This window comes from Hevea brasiliensis, chromosome 10 (genome assembly GCF_030052815.1).
Source record: "Hevea brasiliensis isolate MT/VB/25A 57/8 chromosome 10, ASM3005281v1, whole genome shotgun sequence".
NCBI classification, from domain to species: domain Eukaryota; kingdom Viridiplantae; phylum Streptophyta; class Magnoliopsida; order Malpighiales; family Euphorbiaceae; genus Hevea; species Hevea brasiliensis.
This window is the reverse complement of record NC_079502.1, coordinates 90,346,408-90,369,684: the sequence shown is the minus strand read 5'-3', so window position 1 is coordinate 90,369,684 and position 23,277 is coordinate 90,346,408. Positions and strand designations below refer to the sequence as shown.

The 23,277-nt window shown below is 33.4% G+C and overlaps 1 protein-coding gene across 1 annotated transcript; it reads right to left on the bottom strand.

The window, feature by feature from the left end:
• Nucleotides 1-477: 477 nt before the first annotated feature.
• Nucleotides 478-22,179, bottom strand: LOC110634468 (GLABRA2 expression modulator). Its single transcript, XM_021783475.2, has 4 exons — nt 21,565-22,179; nt 21,327-21,428; nt 15,002-15,273; nt 478-999 (listed from the first exon to the last, which is right to left on the bottom strand). The coding sequence occupies exons 1-4, from the start codon at nt 21,926-21,928 to the stop codon at nt 811-813; spliced, it is 927 nt and encodes a 308-aa protein (XP_021639167.2). The 5' UTR covers nt 21,929-22,179; the 3' UTR covers nt 478-810.
• Nucleotides 22,180-23,277: the final 1,098 nt, after the last annotated feature.

Sequence of the window (23,277 nt, the reverse complement as noted above, 5' to 3'; positions counted from 1 at the left end):
TTTTCTTCCAGCTGTAGGGTTTCCGCATGTTGGTGAACCCATGGACTTCGATGTTTTTAGGGCTAGAGTTGGCTGGGCCTCATTTTGGCCCTCTGGTTTTTGTCACTGTAGCTGGTCCCGTCTTACTAATTCCTATCGAATGAATGTCATCTTCGAAAAATATATACCTTCCACAGCAGAGAAGACTACCCAAAATCTCTATTGGCCAAATATAGCTTTAGTTGGTGCAATTCGAAACCCCATAGATTTGCTATTTGTTGTAGCACATTTTTCAAAGATTTCAAGCACCAACGTACACGCTTTCACTCATCAGTTCAGAGTGGGAAGCACGGGCAAGAATGAATATAACACGAGCTATGGATGAACTTTAGAAAACAAGAGTATTTAGCTTCAAAAAAATTAACTCTGGAAAAAGTATGTACAGACTGCGCGGAAACAACCTCAAAATGATCAATAGAGGTTAAGCAGGCAGGTAAATAGGTGAAAGTAACAGCTAATCTCACAAAAGATTCATACAATAAGTTGTTTCCAAATGAGTTGTATCATGCAAAAATTACAACTATATGGACTAAGAAAAAGAAGAAAGAGAAGATTTGATACATACACATATATTATATATAGAAAAAGAAAATGTTTATAAACTCTGATTACCTAATTTCATTCCCTGAGGAACAAAGAAAAATTTCCAAGGAATTGCAACATGCGCTGTTATCACATTCGCACTTGGGCAGCACAGGTTGAAAACTTCTGCTTACAAGATAAGATTATGTGATGGCAAAAGTTTGACCGGAAAGGACTAGTAGTCTAGTATCACACAGACTGTAGACTATGGGCCTGCAAAGCATCCTGTAGACATTTCACAGCACCATCGTAGTTTAAGAAGCCCATGAACCAAAATTCATGATTATCAACAGAAATAATCTGAATGTATTTCTCAGCAGGATTTGTTCTACTTGATGAAGGATTGACAGCTTGAAGCTGATGCAATGGGATAACCACCTATTTTAGCAACAAAAGAGGAGTACAAATATGGTAAGAAAATCATGACACAGAGGCAGACAGACATTATAACTACAGCAAATACCTAAATAAACGGACATTAATGAAATGGCACATTAATAATGGAGTAATAGCTAAGATCAACGTAAAGTCCACACTGATAGAACAAGCAAGAGAGAATTCCCATCGAGAGATCAGCACTGAACTATCATAAATGGATTAGCAAGTAGTAGACCTATAACCACATGACAGTGGTTCCCAATTCAAGATAGTAAGGTAACACACATCAGATTGCAGAACTTTAAATATTCATAACCCCAATTAGGGTCACGTACATGACATATTTACAACATATTTACATCTATTTTTGTAAAAGCTATTCATTCTCTCTCTGTCTCTCTCTCTCTCTCTCTCTCTCTCTCTCGTCTCTAGAGAGAGAAAATCCTCTCAAGTCCTCTTTCATTTTCTGGGCATTTAAAGCCTCTTTACTGCTGTAGATTGCAGCCGTCCCCTGCACCTTCCGAGCAAGGGATGGCTCTCCTCCTCCACCCAACAAGCGCTTTTCTCTCTCCCCATCTCAGGTGGATCTGTAAATAGCTTTTGGGCTGTGCTTCTTTTTGTTTCTCTTGCAGGTTCAGTGCCAAATGGTGAGAGAGTCTTCCTCAGTAATATGCGATGTTGTTAAGTCTGGCCAAAGAACTTTAAGTCGACTTGGTTCTTCCTCTAGTTTAGCCCGTGAAAGGATGCACTGATGCTGTAAGGGCTAGCATCTCAAGAGTCGCATAGTCAGCTCACTCATATGGCCACCCAACCCTTGAAGTTGAAGACGACATTCGAGCTCCGCCCGTCGATTCTCCATGCATTTGTTTGTAATGGGTTGATTCTATCTCTAGTAGGCCTTGCTTTGATTTTTGGAAGGAGATTTTTGGGATGGTGCTGAGCTCCTTTTCCATGCAAGAATCCAACGATCTCTCCTAGGCATCAGTGGGGTGGCTGGTGCTATAGGGGTTGGCTACCTCCTTTGCTTCTTTGTGTTCTTTTAGCTAGGGTTTTGAGTTTCCGAGCCTTTGGGCCGAATAATCCGTTAGCTAACTTTGTTGGGCCTCTTTTAACTGAAAACTAGTGATGTTGGGGTTAGTCTGTTGGATTGTTACCTAGGCCCTACTTTGTACTCAACTTTCTTTGATGCCCAATTAGGGCCTAATGAAACTCTTTTCTTTGGAAGGAAAAACATGACATATTTGCATATATGGTAGACCATACTTAAAACATAAGCATGTAAAGGTTGCTCAAGATCCTGCAAATTAGTAGAGAGGACAAATTACTAGTTCCACAATAAACATCAATGTTAGAATCCCTTAATTAGTGTAAATTAGCTGTAAATTAGAATATAATTAGGAATCATTGTATTTATTAGTTTCCTATTTAGTCATAGTCTTTGTGTATAAATTAGAATTCTAGTAAATCATTTTTGTATTAAGAAATATAAAAGAAATTCTCTGTCTTCTACATGGTATTAGAGTTGTGCCAAATTTTTTTGGCATGAACAGTGTAGTTCTAGGTAGTTTTTTATGGGTCAAGCTTCTACGTCGTTCTAAGAAGGGAGGTGACTGTCACCACCCACCTGAGGAGGAAGGACACCAGCCGATAGGCCTACGGCCGGAGTCCCACCGCCGTCCGGTGAAGCACGTGAGCTCACGCGCCTCCAGAAGTCTCGCGTCATTCTTTACGCACTAGCGCGTGCGCCCTTTTTCCAGTGATTTCTCTGGCCAACGACCTTCCCTGTCTGGCGCGCCTCTGACCAACGTGTTTTCACAGCTGGTTTGCACATTTATTTATTTATTTTTTTTTTGCACCTTCCATTGTCCAGTTTCTTATTTTTTGCCTCAGTACCTATTCCTTTAATTGAAAAATGACTAATGAAAAGAAGGAAGCCTCTGAAACAAAAGCTGGATTTGTCGGTGATAATCCCTCTTTACAAATTAGTCCTGTAAAGTTGGATAGAACTAATTATTTGGCATGGTCTAGATCTGTCTACCATTCATTCAGGCTAGAGGACTACAGGAGTATATCACTGGAGATAAGAAAAAACGAGAAAGTACTAGTTCTACCTACAATCAGTGGGAGTCGGAGAACTCTCTTGTTATGTCATGGCTCATCAATTCTATGCAACCTCATATAGCTCGCGGGTATTTACTATTGGACAATGCAGCTATAATTTGGAGTGTTGTTTCTCATACTTATTCTCAAGTTAGGAATGATGCACAAGTTTATGAGTTTAGAAACAAGATTCATGGAATGAAACAATGTGAGTTGACTGTTGCTCAGTATTATGCAGAATTGAGTGGTCTATAGCAAGAATTGGATTTCTATCAGGACTTTCAGGCTTCATGTTCGGTTAATGCAATTAAGTTCCAGAAATGGATTGAGAAGGAGCGCATATATGATTTTCTTGTTGGGTTAAATGTGGAGTATGATCAGATTCGCGTCCAAGTACTTGGTAAGGATCCTTTGTCCACCTTAAGGAAGACATATTCTTATATTCAGCAGGAGGAGAGCAGAAAGAGTGTCATGATCATTTCTACAGCTGTTGATAAGGCTGGGCTGACTGCTAACTCCTTACGAGAACAGTCACATGGTCCATCAGATAAGGATCACTTGCATTGTGACTACTGTGGGAAATCCCAGCACACCAAAGAACAATGTTGGAAGCTGCATGGCCGCCCAACTAAAGGGCGTGGAGGAAAAAGGATGGGCTTTGCCAGACCACAAGCAAATGTATCTGAAGCTGCGAGTGTTTCTGAAGATATTGCTATCACTGGAATGTTTTCCAATGAAGAGGTACAGACTCTAAGACGATTCCTATCACAGCTTGAATCACAATCCACTATAGTTGCCTCTTCTAACTTCGTTAACTCAGGTAATGCTTTTCTTACCAATCATAATAATTCATTTTGGGTTATAGATTCTGGAGCAAACAAACATATGACAGGCTCTTTGAATAAATTCATATCCTATTCTTCATATTTAGGAAAAGAAAAAGTCAACACTGCGGATGGATCCTTATCTAATGTTTCTGGAACAAGTTCTGTTAAATGCACTCTTACTATAAGTCTTAGTTCTGTCTTACATGTGCCTAGCTTTCTTATTAATCCTTTGTCTGTTAGTTCTATCACAAAAGCTCTCAACTGCAAAATTGAATTTTTTCCTACTCACTGTGTATTTCAGGAATTGATAAGAGGAAGAACGATTGACAGTGGTAGACTGCAAGATGGGTTATATTTATTGAATGATTGTGTTGATTAGACCATGTTGGGACAGTCTACGGGTGCTGAGGAAGAAATTATCTAGTGGCATAGGAGACCTGGACATCCTTCATTTACTGTTTTAGAGAAACTTTATCCTCTTTTGTTTAAGCAATGCAAAATTGAATTGTTAATATGTGATGTTGGTGAGTTTGCCAGACATACTAGACAATCTTATCCGGCAATAAATAATAAGGCTTCAGTTCCTTTTATGACTATCCATTCTGATGTGTGGGAGCCTACTCAAACTGTGTCTTTATAGAGTTATAGATAATTTGTAACCTTTATTGATTGTTGTAGTAGGTTAACTTGGGTATATCTGATTAAAGGGAAAAATGAAGTATTTTCATGTTTTCAGCAGTTTCACAAAATGATTAGCACCCAGTTTAATGCTCATGTTAAAATACTGAGAACTGATAATGGCACAGAGTATATGAATTGAGTTTTTCAGGAATATTTGAAGTCACATGAAATTTTGCATCTGCCTAGTTGTGTTAACACTAGTGCTCAAAATGGAGTGTCTGAGAGAAAAAATAGACACTTACTTGAGGTTGCTAGGTCTCTTATGTTTACAATGAATATTCCCAAACCTTACTGGGGGTATGCTATTTTTTCTGCTGCATATCTTATTAACAGGATGCCACTTTGGACTTTAGAGCTTAAGAGTCCTTTAGAGGTTTTGCAAGGTAAAAATTCATATACTGTTCCTCCAAAGGTCTTTGATTGTGTTTGCTTTGTTCATCAGCCTAATAGGGAAAAGTTAGAACCTCGAGCCCTTAAGTGTGCCTTTGTTAGTTATTCCAGTACTCAGAAGGGGTATAGGTGTTACCACCCTCCTACACGAAAATATTTTGTGAGCATGGATATTACCTTTAGGGAATCTGAATTTTATTTCCATCTACCTCTTCAGGGGGAGCATAGGAAGGAAGAAGAGGTGTCTTTCCCTTCTTCTTTGTCTTCTCCTAACTTTCAACTTCAAAGAGAAAATCTGGGTTTAAAGCCTATACTTAATAATGATACTCAGGGGGAGTCACCTAAATCTCGAGAGAGATTAAATAGATCAGATTTGAGAATCTATACTCGGCGGAACAAGACAAATATAGCCATCGAGCAGGAGACTACTGATCAATCGGAATCTCTATATTCAATTCCTGAACATTGATGAGTCTCCTTTGGTTCCTGAAGAGTCTAATTTTAATTCTCAGTCTATTTTTCCTTCTTCTGATAATGATATTGATATATTACTCTCAGAAAAGGTGTTAAAATCTATACTAAACATCCCATCTCTAACTTCATTTCCTATGATTCTTTGTCTCCATCCTATAGAGCCTTTCTATTGTCTGTTTCCTCTGTTTTTATCCCACAGGATTGAAAGAAAGCATGTCTTGATCCAAAATGGAAGGCAGCCATGCTGGAGGAGATGAAAGCTCTGGCAAAGAATAAGACATGGGAACTTGTTATTCTTCCACTGGAAAAAAAATCAGTTTGATACAAGTGGGTGTTCACTGTGAAACATAGAGCAGATCACTCAATTGAAAGGTACAAGGCTAGGCTGGTAGCGAAAGGCTTCACACAGACGTATGAGGTAGATTACTAGGAAACCTTTGCTCCTGTTGCTAAAATGAATACCATCAGAATTTTACTATCATGTGCAGTAAATCTTGAGTGGGATTTGCAACAGTTTGATGTAAAAAATATATTTCCACATGGTGATTTGGAAGAAAAAGTGTATGTGGAAATTCCTCCAGGATTTGAAGATGAGAAGACCAGAGGAAAAGTTTGTAGATTGAAGAAAGCACTGTATGGCTTAAAACAGTCACCTAGGGCATGGTTTGACAGGTTCAGTAAGGCTATAGTTTTCTTTGGATACTGCCAAAGCAATGTTGATCACACATTGTTTATAAAACACTATAAGGGTAAGATCACTCTACTTATTGTCTATGTGGATGATATTGTGGTAACTGGCAATTATAGGGAAGAAATGGCTCATCTAAAAGGAGCGACTAGCATAGGAGTTTAAAATCAAAGATTTGGGAAGGCTAAAGTACTTTCTTGGAATAGAGGTTGCCATATCAGATGAAGAAATCTTTATTTCTCAAAAGAAGTACATATTGGATCTGTTGGAGGAAACATGAATGTTAGGTTGTAAGCCAGCAAAGTCTCCCATTGGGAAAATCACAAATTGCAAGCTGGAGTTGGGAAATCAGTGGATATAGGGAGATATCAGAGGTTTGTTGGCAGACTGATTTATCTTTTGCATACCAGACCAGATATAGCATATGCAGTGGGTCTAGTGAGTCAGTATATGCATGATCCTCGTTAACCTCATTTAGAGGTTGTTTTCCGCATCTTGCGATACTTAAAATCAGCCCCTGGGAAATGACTTCTTTTCTCAAAGCATGGCCATCTTCAGATTAAGGCCTTTACAGATGCAGATTGGGCTGGATCTCTTAATGATAGGAGATCGACATCTGGCTACTGTACTTTTGTTGGTGATAATCTAGTCACTTGGAAAAGCAAGAAGCAAAATGTGACAGCTAGATCTAGTGCAGAGGCTGAGTTTAGAGCAATGGCTCAAGGTATTTGTGAACTATTGTGGTTACGAAAGTTGATGGAGGAATTAAAATTGCTGAAAGCTAGTGGTTTGTCCTTGTTCTGTGATAACAAAGCTGCCATCAGTATAGTTCACAATCCAGTTCAGCATGATCAAACCAAGTATATAGAGATTGACAGACACTTCATAAAAGAAAAAGTTGTCAATGATTCCTTAAGTATTTCTTACGTAGGGTCGAAAGACCAGTTAGCTGATGTGTTCGCTAAGGGATTAAGTTGTAAAGAGTTTCATACCCTAGTTTGCAAGTTAGACATGTGCAACATACATAAACCAACTTTAGGGGGAGTGTTAGAATCCCTTAATTAGTATAAATCCCTTAATTAGTGTAAATTAGCTGTAAATTAGAATATAATTAGGAATCATTGTATTTATTAGTTTCCTATTTAGTCCTAGCCTTTGTGTATAAATTAGAATTCTTGTAAATTATTTTTGTATGAAGAAATATAAAAGAAATTCTCTAAATTCTCTGTCTTCTACAATCAAGAAACAAATAATAGTATCCAGAAAGTTAATCTCCATTTTTACTCCAAGATAACATACACATTAATTCATATTAATAAAAGCAAAAGGCTGAATACATAACTTGACACATGAACTTTACCTAAAAAGTCTATTGGCACCCCTAACTTTTATTGTAACCTATTTGACCCATAGTTTTATTTTTATAACTAATATTTTTATAACTAATAAATCCTTAGTTAAACAAATTATTAGTACTTCTGTTCATAGTTATTAAAACCAGACTAGACCGGCTGATTGAACCAAATTAACCGAGAACCAAACCACTGGCCAATAGGTCTCGCTTTAAAACGGGTTTCTCCTTCATTTGAAAAATATGGCTTTGTTGCTTCTAGTGGGTGTTGAACCCATGACCTCAAAGGCCACAGGCATGTGAGTAATAAGTAAAAGCTCAAAGGCCCATAGATGCTGCAGGTATTTTTTTTTTATATATATTTATCATATTAATATAATTAATAAATAGAAAATTATTTATATAAAATATATCCAATTATATTTTATAATAATATCAAATAATATATGTACACCTTATACTAATAATAAAATTTTAATCATTCATTATATTGCATATTCCTTGTAATGTATATAGTTTAGTTTTAGACTAACTAATACTAATAATATAAGATTTATTATTTACTTAGAAATTAAATAAAATAAAATTTGATAATAAAAAATATTTAATTACAGATTCTAGTTATAATAATAATAATAATAATAATAATAAAATAAATTAATTAACCATTTAAAAAAAGTTTAACACTATCCTCATGGCAAAAGATTTAGTACATAAAAATAATATATATGCACAATTGCACATTGTTTGAAAATAATAATAATAATAATAATAATAATAATAATAATATCGATTAAAAAAATAAATTAATTAACCATCTAAAAAAAGTTTAACACTATCCTCATGGCAAAAGATTTAGTATATAAAAATAATATATATGCACAATTGCACATTGTTTGAAAATATTTTATAATTATTAAAAATAAATTAAATATATTGTGAAGTACATAAGAATTTAAGAGAAAAGCAAATTTAATTATTTGTTACTTATAACTCAAATTTATACATTTACTTGACCAACAACTCTAAATAGGTATTATGAAAAAGTCTAAAGATATTAATTTTTTAATAATAATAATAACAAAACAATAATTATGTCAATTAGCAAAAAATAAAAAAGAGCAAGAAGTGTTGCTAAATTAGACCAATAATTTATTGTTATTATACTTTTTTTATAAAGCAATCAAAGTATGATATTTCATTAATATAATAAAATTTATTTTATTATAAAATAAAGTCCTCTTAAAATTGATTTAATAAAGATAATAATAATTAATGCAAATTTAATAATTAAATATTTAAATAATTTTAAAGAAATTAAAATGACAATAACCGAAAAATAAAATAATAAAAATAATAATTTGAATTTATATATAAACACTTAAGTGGTTTAAAAATTAAAATAAATAAATAGAAATTCAGAAATTCTATTAATAAAATAAAACATCTAAACAAAAATGTGAAGTAGCTCAAAAGATTCAACAAATTGAAAAGAAAAAAAAAGGCAGCATGTCGAAAGATTCAAAGATATATCATATAAAAATTAAAAAGAAAGTCTTCACTTTTAGCAACAAAATAAAAAAAAAAAATTATTAAAAAAGACCAAAAATGAGGAATAGCAACAAGATAAAATGATCACAATATTGTAGTCAGAACAGTGAATTACACTTTATTAAAATAAAAAAAATTAAAATGAATAATATATATATATATATATATATATATATATATATAGCGTTTTCAAAAGAATGCTTGCTGGCTGTCAAGTCCCATTGTTCATAGCATACATGATTGAATTCGTGAGACAAGAGAAATTAGAAAGAATAAGGAGAAAAAGAAAGAAAGAAAGAAAGGACAGGGGTAAGGAGGACCTCTTACAGTTGCTCCTCATTTAGTAATATATAATAATTATTAATAATTTATTATATTATCATTACTTGACTAATTTAATTATTCTTCTACTTTATCATCTTTCACATCATAAAAGTATATAACGTTTTTTTTTATCTATTTAATGTACTATAAAATTTTAACATATCAAATTTATTTTTCATTACTATAAATTCTTTAAATATTTCTTTTATTATATAATACTATTATTTAAAAATTAAAATTCCTATTATAATTTTTTTTTGAAAATATTTTACATATTAAAATTAAATTAGCTTTATTTTGAAAATTATTTATAAAATATATCAAACTAGTAATTATAGTAATACATTATTATTATTTTTATGAGATTACTAATTTTATAATATAATCAACATTTATTTAATATTATATCAATTAAACTTCAGCTGAACCTTAAATCCTTAGTCCTCTATATTCATCGGTTCAGTAACTAGCTCGGGTCTAAAAACAATGCTTTTGTCATGCATGCTATTGATATCACTTACATTATTTTTTTCATTTTTACTTTTTCACTCATTCTTCACTATTTTTCTCCCCTTTCTCTCTTTCAAATGACAATTCTTACACATAACAACATTATTAAAATGTCATATCAATATTATTACTGTAGTTTACTTGTCCTTATCCATGTTCATTCACACAACTCATTGACTAGATGAATTTGCATTTAATATATACAAAAATAGAAGTTGAGGTATTTAATAGGTAAAAATAAAAGTTTGGGGTGCCACCAAACTTTTCAGTGAAATTATTGGGAGCAAGTTATGTATTTGGCTGAAAAGGAAAAATATAGATACAGAAAGAACAACCTTTCTACCATCCATCATCAGGCACCAATATGAACTTACATATCGATGATTTTTGCCATGATAGTGAATTTTGCTTAGAATTATATTATGCTTCTATCAAGTCATTTAGATTTTTTCCTTGAAAATTCAGCCCAAGTAAACTTTAACAAACAAATAGACCTAGTATGATTCATTACTTTGCTGATCTATATCAAGTTTACAACACTTTCTTCATTCCTGAGACCTGCCAAAATAACTGTTGCGACCTGGTCACAACAAGGGCATTTGAGAGAGAGAGAGAGAGAGAGAGAGAGAGAGAGAGATAAACTTTGCATTAATTAATCTTGAGCATGTAAATTACAACTCAGTTTTCTTATTTATCAATTTAGAGTGACTACTACTAATCAGCTAACTAAACTAATGTAACTAACAGCTCTAGATTCTTATCCTTAGCTTATTGATTATGGTCCACAGGCATAAAAGCACCCTCCTCTTTGAGTTATTGAAGGGTGCTACATCAAAGTCAATCTGCAGCCTTTATGCCCATGTAAGCTGCCTATCCAATTCTATCTCAGACAAGTAGTCCCATAAGCTACCATTTTCAACAAACTTGAACACAAGACAAGGCTTTCTTCCATGGCACCAACCCTCAAGATGATTGATCTTTGCCAATATGTAAATGAAGTTCCAAACATCTGCCTAACGATCCACACATTCAATTGCTACATCCATGTACCAAGTGTAAAAAAACACTTGAGCCAAGAATTAAATATGAATTCCATGTATTTGATTTTGTACCAACAGCCAACAGCATGATTTTCTTCAAATGAATCATTGCTTTTAGACCATATGAGTTTTTAGAAGCAGAACTATAATCCAATTCAAATACTTCAAAAAACTGCCGGAAAATTCTCTACAAGGACATTCTCAAAAACATGTGTTGTGCACCACACTTCTATTAACAAAATTGCATTTTCATTCTGTTTTCTCCACATCTTGAATCTATTTTCCTTGAGGAAAGTATTACCTCTTGGTTTTAATAAAAGATCATGGCACTCATAATATAGAACTGTCTTACAAGACCCACAGTTCCTGCAACTCCCATATCTTCTTCAAAATGAAGATTATTCCCATCAACTTGGACAATTTCAGGCTTAAAAACCCTTTGAACAAAACCAGTCCTGTGATGACTCAGGGAATTTAACAAGTTCAGGGTTAATAAAATAGTAATTACCATCACTAATTGAAGAATTCATATTCACCATCAATTCTTGATTGTCACTCTTAGGTTGAACTGGAGAAATAAGATTGGTAATGGGGTCCTGGTCATTCTTCTCAACACGTAATTGCTCAAGAGACATTAAAATCTGATTAACTTATTCTAAAAAAAAAAAAACTGATTAGTGAATTTTTTATGGTTTTCCTTTCAAACTTCACCAATCTGGACAGCCATAATTGCATCTTGGATCAACTGTTCTTGAACCAATATTATTTGAATCAAAATTGGAACATTCCCATTCATGTAAGATTGATGGTACCCCTTCTTTGGTTTGAGCTCCAAACAATTTCCCCGAATTGATCCAGAATTTCATCCATTTTCTGTTGAAATTTCCACTAATCTTCATCAATTTTTTGTTGAAAATTTCTCAGATTTCCTACAATTTGTTGGTGTTTCTTGTTTTTATCTTCAAAGCCTCAATTGGCTCTTAGAAGTAGTGTACATTGCTTCATTCTCCATTGTTGCCGGTGGAATTAGAATTTAGAAGAAAGAGATAGTGAATCCAGATCTCAACTCAGAAGAATGTTTGGCAGAACAGAAAATAGAGGAAAGGGGGAGAATGTGGAAAGAAGGGAAGTTATGAAGGATCACGAGAGAGGAAAGCAAGAAGGGAGAAGAAATTAAGAAATCCCTAGGATATGTGATGACTCTAATGCCAATTGTTGTGACCTGTCACAAAAAGGGTGTTTGAAAGATAAAAAAGAGAAGGGAATTAAGGGATAAATAGTAAGAAAAACAGTGAAGAGATAAGAAAAAGAAGAGAGAGAAGAGAAGACAAAGAGAGAGATAGACTTTGTATTGATTAATCTTGAATGCCTTAATTACAATTGAGTTCTCTTATTTATCAGTTAAGAGTAACAGCTACTGACCAGCTAACTAAACTGATGTGACTAATTAACAGCGGTAACTTCTTTTCCTTAGCTTCTTGATTAACGACCATAGGAATAACAATATCTTATTTCTCGACCTTGCAAATGAGTATGTGCCCACATTAAAATTTAGGCCAACTGGCAGAATAAATTCAAACCTTTACATATATTACTCCTTTTATCCAAATCTTTTAATTTTAGACAATTTAATCGTAACTTTCAAAATCAAAAAATTTTTATCCAAAATCCGAATTCTAATTTGGGAATTTTTTTGACACCCCGATAGCTAAATAATCATGCCACGTAACATTTTCTAATAAATTTAATCCACCTCATCACTAGCCTATTGGTTGGATAAGTCCACATGTTTGCGTTTATTGCTCAATTTATTCAAATCTTTTAATTTTGGACAATTGTACCAAACCTTTCAAAATTAAAGAAATTTCATCCAACGCCCAAATTAGAATTTGATAAATTACAATTTAATTTCTAAAGTTTGGTGAAACCTTATGACTTAGTCACTACATTTTTAAAATCAAGCAATTTAGCTTATGTGATTTGGGAAAACCTACAACTTAGTCCCTTAATTTAAATTTATAATAAAATAGTATAATAAATATACTATTCTTTCCAAAATTAACTCTTCTTCCTGTAAAAATTTTTCCAGAATTGTTTTAGAATTTTTCTTAGTTTTTTTTAATATATGTTTATTGGATTTTAATCAGTAAAATTTTGATTTCTTAAAATAAAATAAGTTATTGGGCCGGAAAAACAAAGATCCAATCAAGTTAGGTTTACGAGTTGTGACTCGACCAGTGAGATCTCTCCCTTTAGCTTCGATCTTAGTGTTTCTAGCGGCTATTGGTTCATCTAGGGATAGACTGGTGGACAGAAGAGGGTCCTAACTCGATCGCAGTCTGTGATGACTAAATTAGGGTGTTACATATCATAGAAGGAAAAAGAATAAATAGTGGCAAGGGTCGGGTAGTTAGAATTGGAGGGAAACTACTGTAACAACTTTTGAACGGAAATGCCTCAAGTAGTTAGAGGTAGTTTCGGTTGTCTGGAGATTGTTAAGGAGTTGTTAGGTAGCAGTTACTACTGCGTATAAAAGGAAGAAGTCATACCTGTATCTATTCATTCAAGAATGATATTCAATAATACTTTCTCTCATCTCTAAACTCTTTTATCTTCTCATTTTGTTCTATTCTTTTCTCATCTAATCTCACTGTTTCTCATTAGTTCTCCAAGAATTCTATTTCAATCCCCTTCCCTAAGATTGATTCAAACTTGTTACTTTACACAGGGCAAGGAAACTCGTGGCTTCCCTTTTTCTCTCCTAGGAAATATATAGAGTTGAGGGCATTTTGATCACCATTGCCATACTTAACTATCAATTGGATGGAGGGACTAAATTGTAGGTTTTGCCAAATCTCAAGATTAAATTGCTTGATTTTGAAAATATAGAAAATAAGTTGTGAAACCTCAGAGACTAAATTATAATTTACTTATTAAAATTTGGGGATAAAATTTGAGTGATGGATAAATTTTATTCAATTTGGTTTAATTGTCCAAAATTAAAAAGTTTGAATAAAATGAGCAACAAGCGTAAAGGTTTAGATCTTTTTAGCCAATTGAATTAAATGATGAGATAAATTAATTTATTAAAAAAATGTTACAAGGCAAGTCTACTTGGCTATCCAAATGGCAAAAGTCGAAATCCCCTTTGGATAATTTTTTTCAATTTTAAAAGTTATGATTAAATTGTCCAAAATTAAAAGTTTAAGATAAAGTGAGCAATACACGTAAAGGTTTGGATTTATTCTACCAATTGGCCTAAAATTTATTATGCTTGAAAGACAGAAAATGCTTTCACTGCCAGTATGTTTAGTTCTGATACTTGTCCAGTAATAAATGCTACTAATTAGACCTACTTCTAAAACTCCCAAGTACCTTTGATGCTCTGCTGCTAATTATTAAGGTGCTGGACGCATGATCAGCCAGCAGATTGGCATTACCTAGTTCTTTTTTTTTTTTTTTTTTTTTTTTTTTTTTAAGGTGGTATTACCTAATTCTAAGAAAAGATCAAAAGGAACATTAAGCAAGCAATTAACACCAGTAATAGAAGACATCATACAAGTTACATTGATACCAGAATATTCAAATTAATAAAAACTGCACTGACATGAGTGTGGCCAGTGGGAGAACACCTTAAATTAACCATTTTTTTGTTACAAACAACCCAATAAACAAGAGTCAGGCGAGACCAGGCCAGTAACCCAGTACATAGCAACTAAAGCCCTAAACAATAAAACTAGCAATGAGAAAAGCAAGCTTATTTTCAACAGCATTTACAGAAATTGTTAAATCCCATCATGGTCACTAATTTTGAATTTGTCATGTAAAATTACCAAGGTTCAATCCATGTATCAATTGTCTCACTGACACTAAATTATTTAAGAAATTGTGGAACACATATCTGTAAGCTTAATAAATAGTAAAACAATACAACAATAAGGCTCAAATGCAGGAAACACATGCAAACTTACATGAAAGTGCAATCTACTGATTATAATGAAAACTAAGATCTTCCAACTATTGATAAGGAATACAATGGATTTAGATAGTGCCAATGAAAACATACCTTATAATAGCTCCATTCAGTTTGGCCACCCGATTTATATGAAAGGGGATTGTCACTACAAAATGCAAGCTTGGCTGTAGATACATATAAAATCCCCATTACTGGACCAGCTGATGTTGATAAATAACATGCATAAGAATTTTGGAGTTGCTCCTCAGGAACTGTTTCAAATGTCTGTTGAAAGATCTTCTCGTAACCACCTTCTGCGAGGACCTTTGTCCCCTGAGCAATTCTTCCCAATGCAGCATCTGTAAAGCTAGGTGCTGTCTTCACTGATTTGAATTGGGGAAAAAATGATTAGTAATTTGAGAGTAAAAGAAGCCATAACAAAAAGTAACACAAGTCACACATAATATAATGAAACACAAAAATAAGAATTTGCATTCAAACCATTCCAATAGCCCATATACTTAATATTGTACAAAAGAAAGTCTACCACTTGTTTCGAGTCACCAAACATCCAATTTTATATGACATCATTGCATATCAGCTAATGTTGACAAGCAATATGCATATGACTAAGACTAGTTCAACATGAGTAATGTACATGCAAGATGAGATGAAGGAAGGGGGGGGAAGCCACTGCCACTAGTCCTATTTCAACACAGAAGCACAAAATCACAAAGGCAAACTTGAATTTCTAAAAGAAGCTTCTCCTAGAAAACTAATAGTAATCCTCATTAACATTGATAGAAAGATATACCTAGATATCCTCTTTTTCTTCTCCAACTGCTCATTATAAAATCCATAATAGGGAAATCAGATTGTGCAGAAAAGAGAAGACAGAGAAACAGGATACAAGAAGTCATTGGCCTGGGCTTGCCAGCTCACCACTATTTTGGAATTAAGGCACAAAATTTATTGTATAAGAGCTAATTCCATCTAACTGCACTTATTTTATTGACATAGTTAGTACCATTCAAAATCAAATCACATAGATATAAGATAAAAAATAAAATAAAATAAAAACCCAATGATACAAGCAGAAACCAACAAAGTAAAGATCTAATTTGAAACAAACATGATCCCTACTTTGTCCATATCCATAAGGATGGCACCTGGCTGCCTAGGCATATACCTACGGCATGGATCCTTGCCTGAGCCACTCTATGGATAGACCCTTGGGCCTGGGTCCACACCATAAGGCATGCTATTGACAACTGTTATGGAAAGTCAATATTTATGTTCAGTTATATTCCTAATTAGTAGATTCTTAATTAGTAGATTTTATATATTCCTATTTAGGTAGGATTTCTATTCATATTTAATGTAGGATTTAGATTCCTAAATAGGCAGGAGTTTTATTCATAATCGAGTAGAGTAATTATAGGAGATTTGTGTGTGTGTGTGTGTGTGTGTGTGTGTGTGTGTGTGTGTGTGTGTGTGTGTGTTTGTGTGTGTTTGTGTGTGTAACCTTCTATTTTATAGAATTAATGAGAAAAGCATGTAGCCCTTTATGGTTCTTTCCTTCTCTTCTTTTCCTTCCCTTTATTTTTTGTTCTTATTTTTAGATCTTATAACTGTAATTCTGAAATTTTTCCCTTTGAAATCTTGTCAGTTTTCGGGTTCAAACCTACTAGGTTTTTCAGATCAAAATTCTGGATTGCTTTTAAATCTCGTCCCTGTTTTTCGAGGAAAAAAAAAAATCTCGTCCCTGTTCAAGAGAACCCCTGTAGCCACTTCAAGATCACCCATCTAGGGTGTTTGACTCGTGTCACTGCCCACCATTGTAGCCATCCCTGCTGCCGATCAGTGCCCTGCCAAATTCCGGTGACCTAAGGTGGCGTGTGTAACTCACCCACGCCTTTTGTCAGATTTTTCTTGCTTCTCCAAGCACTGGCATGTGTGCTATTTTCTGGCAATCTTTTTCCCTCCTGCTTCCTCCTACTTGGTCAACTTGAAGAAGGGATTCTACCTTGGTGTGCTACTGCCCTGTTTGGTTACTTCTTCGAGGTGCTATTGCTTACCCTTGATATCACAGGCTCTGTTTCACACTACTTTTGGTACAGCTCTCTCTAGCTTGCGTGTTTTCTCCTTAATTTGGATATTGTGGCACTGGGTTTGTGTTCTTTTTGGTGGTCCGTGAAGAATTAAGTACTACTGACTGCTGAAATTTTATTTGAGGATTGGGCATTATTGATTTTGCTATACTACTATTGAGTGTGTTCCCATCCAAGTCTGGTTGTATTTTGCTTAAGGAGGGGATATTTGGTTATGAACTATTCATGCTATTGTGCTGTGGTGGTGTTTGCTTTGGGATTTTAAGCTTTTTGGTAGGTGTTATTACACCTAGAAGCTACTGTGAGCTTTGGCATGACTACTCGAAGTGTTTTTTTGCTTTGGAACATTGTCATTACTCAGCCTCCTTTGTTTCTTTCTTCGTTAGGGGACTTGCAACCTTATTTGTGTTCTGCTGCCCATTTTATACTCCCTTGAAGGCTTGTTGAAGTTTGAACAACTACTGTATTGTAGCCATATGGGCTATTTAGGTAAAGATCCACCTACTGTTTTAGTGCTTCCTCGCTGCCATCGCCTTTGGAGAGAGAAGTGCAACCCTGTGAGTTGCTTTGTGTTGATGTTTCCTCACCGGCATTGCCTTTGGAAAGGCTTTGTTTTTGGCATTCGAGCCTTTGTGTGGGTGTTTATGAATTTAGTACAGTACTGTCACTTTGTGTTTGAACCTGAGTGATTGCTAGATCTCTTATAGTTTTCTAATAAGAATCTCATCAAGGGGAAGTGCTGGAATTGATGAGATTCCATGCTCCAATTTAAGGGGGAGTGTTATGAAAAGTTTATATTTTTGTTTAGTTATATTCTTAATTAGTAGATTTTATGTATTCCTATTTAGATAGGATTTACATTCCTACTTAATGTAGGATTTAGATTCCTAAATAGATAGGAGTTTTATCCCTAATCAAGTAAAGTAATTATAGGAGATATATATAACCTTCTATTTTATAAAATTAATGAGAAATGATGTAGCCCTTCATGGCTCTTTCCTTCACCTGTTTTTCTTTCCTTTCTTTTTTATTCTTCTTATTTTTAAATCTTAACAACTATGAATAGATTTGAAAACTTCATGGCTAAAAATAACTTGGAAATAATGACATTCTAAGTGTGATGACACATTAAAAGACCTTTATTCAAAATCCACAAAATTTTACCCAATAAGAATCCATCAAATGGTCTTCACTTCTTAAAATCCTATATCATATGTGAATGTTGTTAGATAATTCATGCAACCAAAACCATCATCTTTCTAGTGCTGCTAAAAATACTTCAGCTCCTTTGAATTTTTATGACATAACTATAATTTGAATCCTACGTTTTTACAATGATAAAGTAAATAATGATGCTCTATTATATATGAGGAAGACCCTAATGGATATTTAAATATAAACTAAAGGAGAGGAAGACTTTTTCTATTACTGGGTCATGTATTGCTCCTTGACTATTGATTCAACCTATATCTGTTTGGATACCAAGAAACTAGAGAAAATGGGAGGAGAAAACAAAGCAAAGAGGGGGGAGATCAGAGAGATAGAGATAAAGATAGGATTTTTGCTATCAATCAACAGTCAACACCCTTGCAAGAAGGGATTCTTCACCTTATTGCTACCATACTAAAATAGTAATGTGACTCAACTCCCTTACTTTCCCACACATAAATCCCTACCCCTTTAATACCTTTATCTTCAAGTGTGGTAACAGAAAGGTGCACATTAAAATTAGCACTTGAGGAACAACTCATATTATTCTTTGAACTATCTTTTGTACAATTATTGCTACTTGCTATAGACCACAATAGATGATTGTCATGAATACTAGTAATGAGAATAAGGGCTGTAATTGTATGTGGAAGGAATAAAACAGTTAGGGTGGTCTGTGGTAGTTGAGTAGTTAAAAGATGTTACCATAGTAGCTGATTCTGTTACAACAGTAGTTGATTCTATTAGGGCAGTTACTGAGAGCTATAAATCTCAGCAGAAGCTATATTGTTAGGCTATTCCAAGAATCAATAAACAAGAACACTTTTCTCTGATCTCTGAATATTCTCTCTCTTCTCATGTACTCTTCTCTTCTCTTTTCTCATTTCTTTTCTCATCCAATCTATTTCTTCTTTGGTTATCTTGACTTTCAAAGGTGTGCAGGTCTGATCTGTAACAATGATGAAGAACAAAATTTATCCAATAAGGACGCAAAGCTGCAATAAAGTAATTCTCCCACTTGAAGGCTAGCAAATGATCTCATGCAATCCTTCATTTTGCATCAAATTCTTCTAAAATATTCATGTTTCTTCACATTCAAATCAATCACCTTATCTACTTTTTTTTTCCCTTCATTTTACACCGAATCCAACCCAAATAGCATTTGCCAATTTCAAGTTTAGAGGAAACCATTCATCTGCACCGAATTGGAGGAGAGGCACATTGCCCATCACTCCCATATCCAACTTCAATAATTACTTGTTACTAACCTTATACTTGCTATAGTTCAATGTCATGTTTGCTAGAACTAGACAGTTATTAACTTGTATTCTTGAACCACCTCTACCTATGTCACCATCAAACCTTGCTACATAACTTGGACATTACTCATCTCAAATTCGAAAGAGCCTAAAATTAATTCACATAAAAGGTTCTCTTCTTCCATCTCAAAAGTCAAAACTCAATTGATCTTTTCGTAGATTTGCATTTATCAAGAGCTAATTGCTTCAGTTCCATTAATTCTACTATGAGGTCATCATAACTATGATCCCAAAATCTGAAGCTCCAGGCATAAACATAATTATCCCCACATTATTATGTCCTTAAATGTTCTTATTTCCATGAATATCATATTGCCATTGCAAAGCTTCCCCTTCCAAATGCTTTGAAGCAACATTGACTCTTGCATCATTAGGTAAACCTTCTTCTTCAAAGAATTGTTCTGTCTGATATAACCACTCTTTAAGATTTAAGATTGTCACCAGAGAACTTGGAAAATCCTACCATAGAAAATTGGGTTAAAATTTGACATGGATCCAAGATCTTTACCATGATTTGAAGGATGACCCTCTTCCAAATCATCAATACTCATAGAACCAATGATTTTCTTCAATATCAACATTTTCTTCAGCCTCATATTGAAATGGCAGCCATTCTTTTTCTTTTTCTTCTTGAAAGAACATCATAGGAGCAAGATTTTTACCTGCCATTGTTGAGACTAAATGGCCTAAATCTTAAAGTTCCATTTCGAATTGATTGCAGCATTGCAATTTAAAGATCATTTTCTCAAAATATTGTCTTTGTGCAGAGATGATTTCTTGAAATAGGGTTTTGAAATTACCTATTTGCCTTCAAATTCTTCTAGATTCCAAAAATTGGTGTCTTCCTTTTTTGTGTCCTAAAGGCTTGCATTTTCAGAAGCAAAGATGGTGTTTTGAGGAAATTTTTCAAAGAATTCAGGGTTTAGGTTGGGGGGGGCGGGGGGGTGGGTGAAGGGATTTGAGGAGATTTTCAGGTAAAATGGAAGAAGAAATTTGTGATTTGTGATGCATAGGTCCAAGGAAAGTGCTCTGATAACAACTTGATGCAGATTGAATGCTGTTTCAACCTGTATCTGTTTGGATAGCAAGAAACCAAAGGAGATAGGAGTGAGAAACTAGAAGAGGAGGGGAAACTAGAGAAATAGAGAGCAGAAGTTCATGCAAAAATGAGGATTTTCATTATCAATCTACAACCTTACAAGAAATGATTCTTCACCTTATATTTCTACTATACTAAACTAGACACGTGATACAACTCCCTTGCTTTCCCACACATCATCTCGCATCTACTTCTCCCTTGAAATAAAATATCAAATTCAAACACCTCAAAAAAAATTTTTCCTCTCACATACTTGCCTCAAATCCATACCAGAATATCACAAAATTCCCATTAACTACTCACCAATTACCCTCAAAACTCATGAAAATATTTCATTATAACTCCAAACATTCAGTAATAGACAAAAGTGTATGTTCATGTTAGCAATGACATATAACAAAGATAAAAGAAGCCACTGACACTGATACCACAACAAACTGATAATCAGAATGAGAGAATCAAATTCGAATTTTAATTACAATTTTAAGATCTCCTATCATTGAACGTTTACATTTACCACCTCTACATACGATGCATGTATGATTATCAAATACATAACTTATGTTCTGTCACTTCTATTAGAGAATTCAATAACTTTGCAATTTCTCCGACTAAAACCTATAACGTTAAATGATTAAAAACAGACTTCGAAATCATTAAAATTAAAAGATTTTTTTAAAAGAAAAAAAAAAACTCACAGTGCTGCCATGTGTTCCCAGCGAGATCCTCAGCCCTCCTAGTAGTTTCTCCCATCTTTCTTCTCCATCTTACTAGGACATCCCGCACGGTTCCCATCTTATCTGCTCCAAAAGGAAAAAACAGAAAAACCCTCAAAGAAACGGAAGGAAAAAAAAAAAAAAGGGAAACAAAAAGTAACCTGCATACAATTTTTTATTTATTTGTTTGTTTATTTTTATATACGAAATTGATGATTACCTTTGAAGGAAAATGATGAAGAGAGCTGTCCAGGAGATGAAGAAACGTAGGGATTGGATCCGTCAAAGTGAACGTTGTCATTGCCATTTTTGTTCTGAGAAGCATGAGATTCAGTGACCAATTCGGGGCTCCAGTGGACCGATTTCCTTGCGGACCCAGGACGGTTCGGAGATTGCAATTGATCACCCTCACCCTGACCCTGCGTCTCAGAATCCGATCCCGTCGAGACACTGTCCTTATTCGCATTTCCATTTGGTGCATGATGATTATCTCCGGTTGACGGATCGGGTACGGAGTTCGGCTTCTGATCCTGGTCCGTGGATTCCTTCTTCTGCTCTGTCCCCGCCTTGGGCTGCTGCTCCATGTTTCCAGAAGATTCAAGCGTGCGGTGGCGCGTGGGGAATAAGTTTGCTTTCTGTATCGGGAAATTGCTTTTGGTTTCGGTGTATGAAAATTTTGAAGAAATGGTGAGGGATTTCCCAGTGGATGGGCTAACCGGGAAAGACGGTGGTGGGCCGTACAATAGGATCGCCTCTTTTAGCGCGAATAAGTAGTGATGGAGACAACTCTGACTGGTGGGCTTGGACCGTCTACGGTCAGTTTCTCGTTGTTCCAACTGTTTTTTTTTTTTTTTTAATCATGCTGCCCCGCGTTGCTCAAATTAATTTTTTATTTTATTTTAATAATATAATTTTATATTTATTTTATATTTAAAAATTTTGTTGTTAAAATTTTTAATTAATCGTATTAAACGCAATTTAAATTTTTATTAAAATTTTAAATAACTATATGATTGTTTAATTTTATTTCTTAAATGATTATATTTTTTAAATATTTTATTATAAAAATATAATAAAAAATATTTATATTTTAATTTTGTATTTACTAGAAATTATAAAAATATATATTATTGATTTTAAATTTTAAAATAAATTGATAAATTGATTAATAAATTATTTTTATTATTTTCCTTTACAATTTCAATTTTTCAAGAAGTCAAGTAATTTATTTTGCTGTAACATATATATATATATATATATATATTAATTTAAAATTTTAAAAATTATATATCTATTAAAATTAAATTAAATTTTAATTTTTTAGATAATTATTAATTATTTCCCTTGCATATTTTTTATAAAAATGTCGGAATATAATATTTTATATTTTTGATAATAAATAATATAATTTTTTATTTGACAAATGATATAAAACTACATACCACTTGATTTTTAAAATAAATTAATTAATAGATATTTTTAGTATTTTTGTGTCAAGTATATATATATATATATATATATAGATATATATATATTTGCTATCAAATAAATCGGCTTTTGATTTAAAAAAAATATATTTTATTTAATAGAGATAAATATAAATTGAAAGTTATTATATTTTTTATAGATAATTTAAAAAAGTAATTATTTTTGAAATAGGAATGTTAAATTTTATTTGAAATATTTCATCGAATATTCAACCTAATTAGATGAAAATCACACTTTTTTTAAAGCAATGAGAATTGAATTTTTTTTATATAAGTAGAAATTTATTAATAATATTAAAATTTTAAATATTATAAATAAATACACGAGAGTTGTAAAATTACTTGATTTTTCAATATAATAATATGGATTTTTTTTAAAGATGATTTTAATAAAAGATATAAATTATTTGATTTGAATGATAAAGTAATTTCTCTTCATTTTTTAT

Coding starts and splice junctions, on each gene's coding strand:
- LOC110634468 (XM_021783475.2), bottom strand. CDS start 21,928: ATGGAGCAGCAGCCCAAGGCGGGGACAGAGCAGAAGAAGGAATCCACG. Junction 21,429..21,564: donor TTCATCATTTTCCTTCAAAG/GTAATCATCAAT, acceptor CTTTTGGAGCAG/ATAAGATGGGAACCGTGCGG. Junction 1,000..15,001: donor CTGAATGGAGCTATTATAAG/GTATGTTTTCAT, acceptor TTGCTAAAATAG/GTGGTTATCCCATTGCATCA.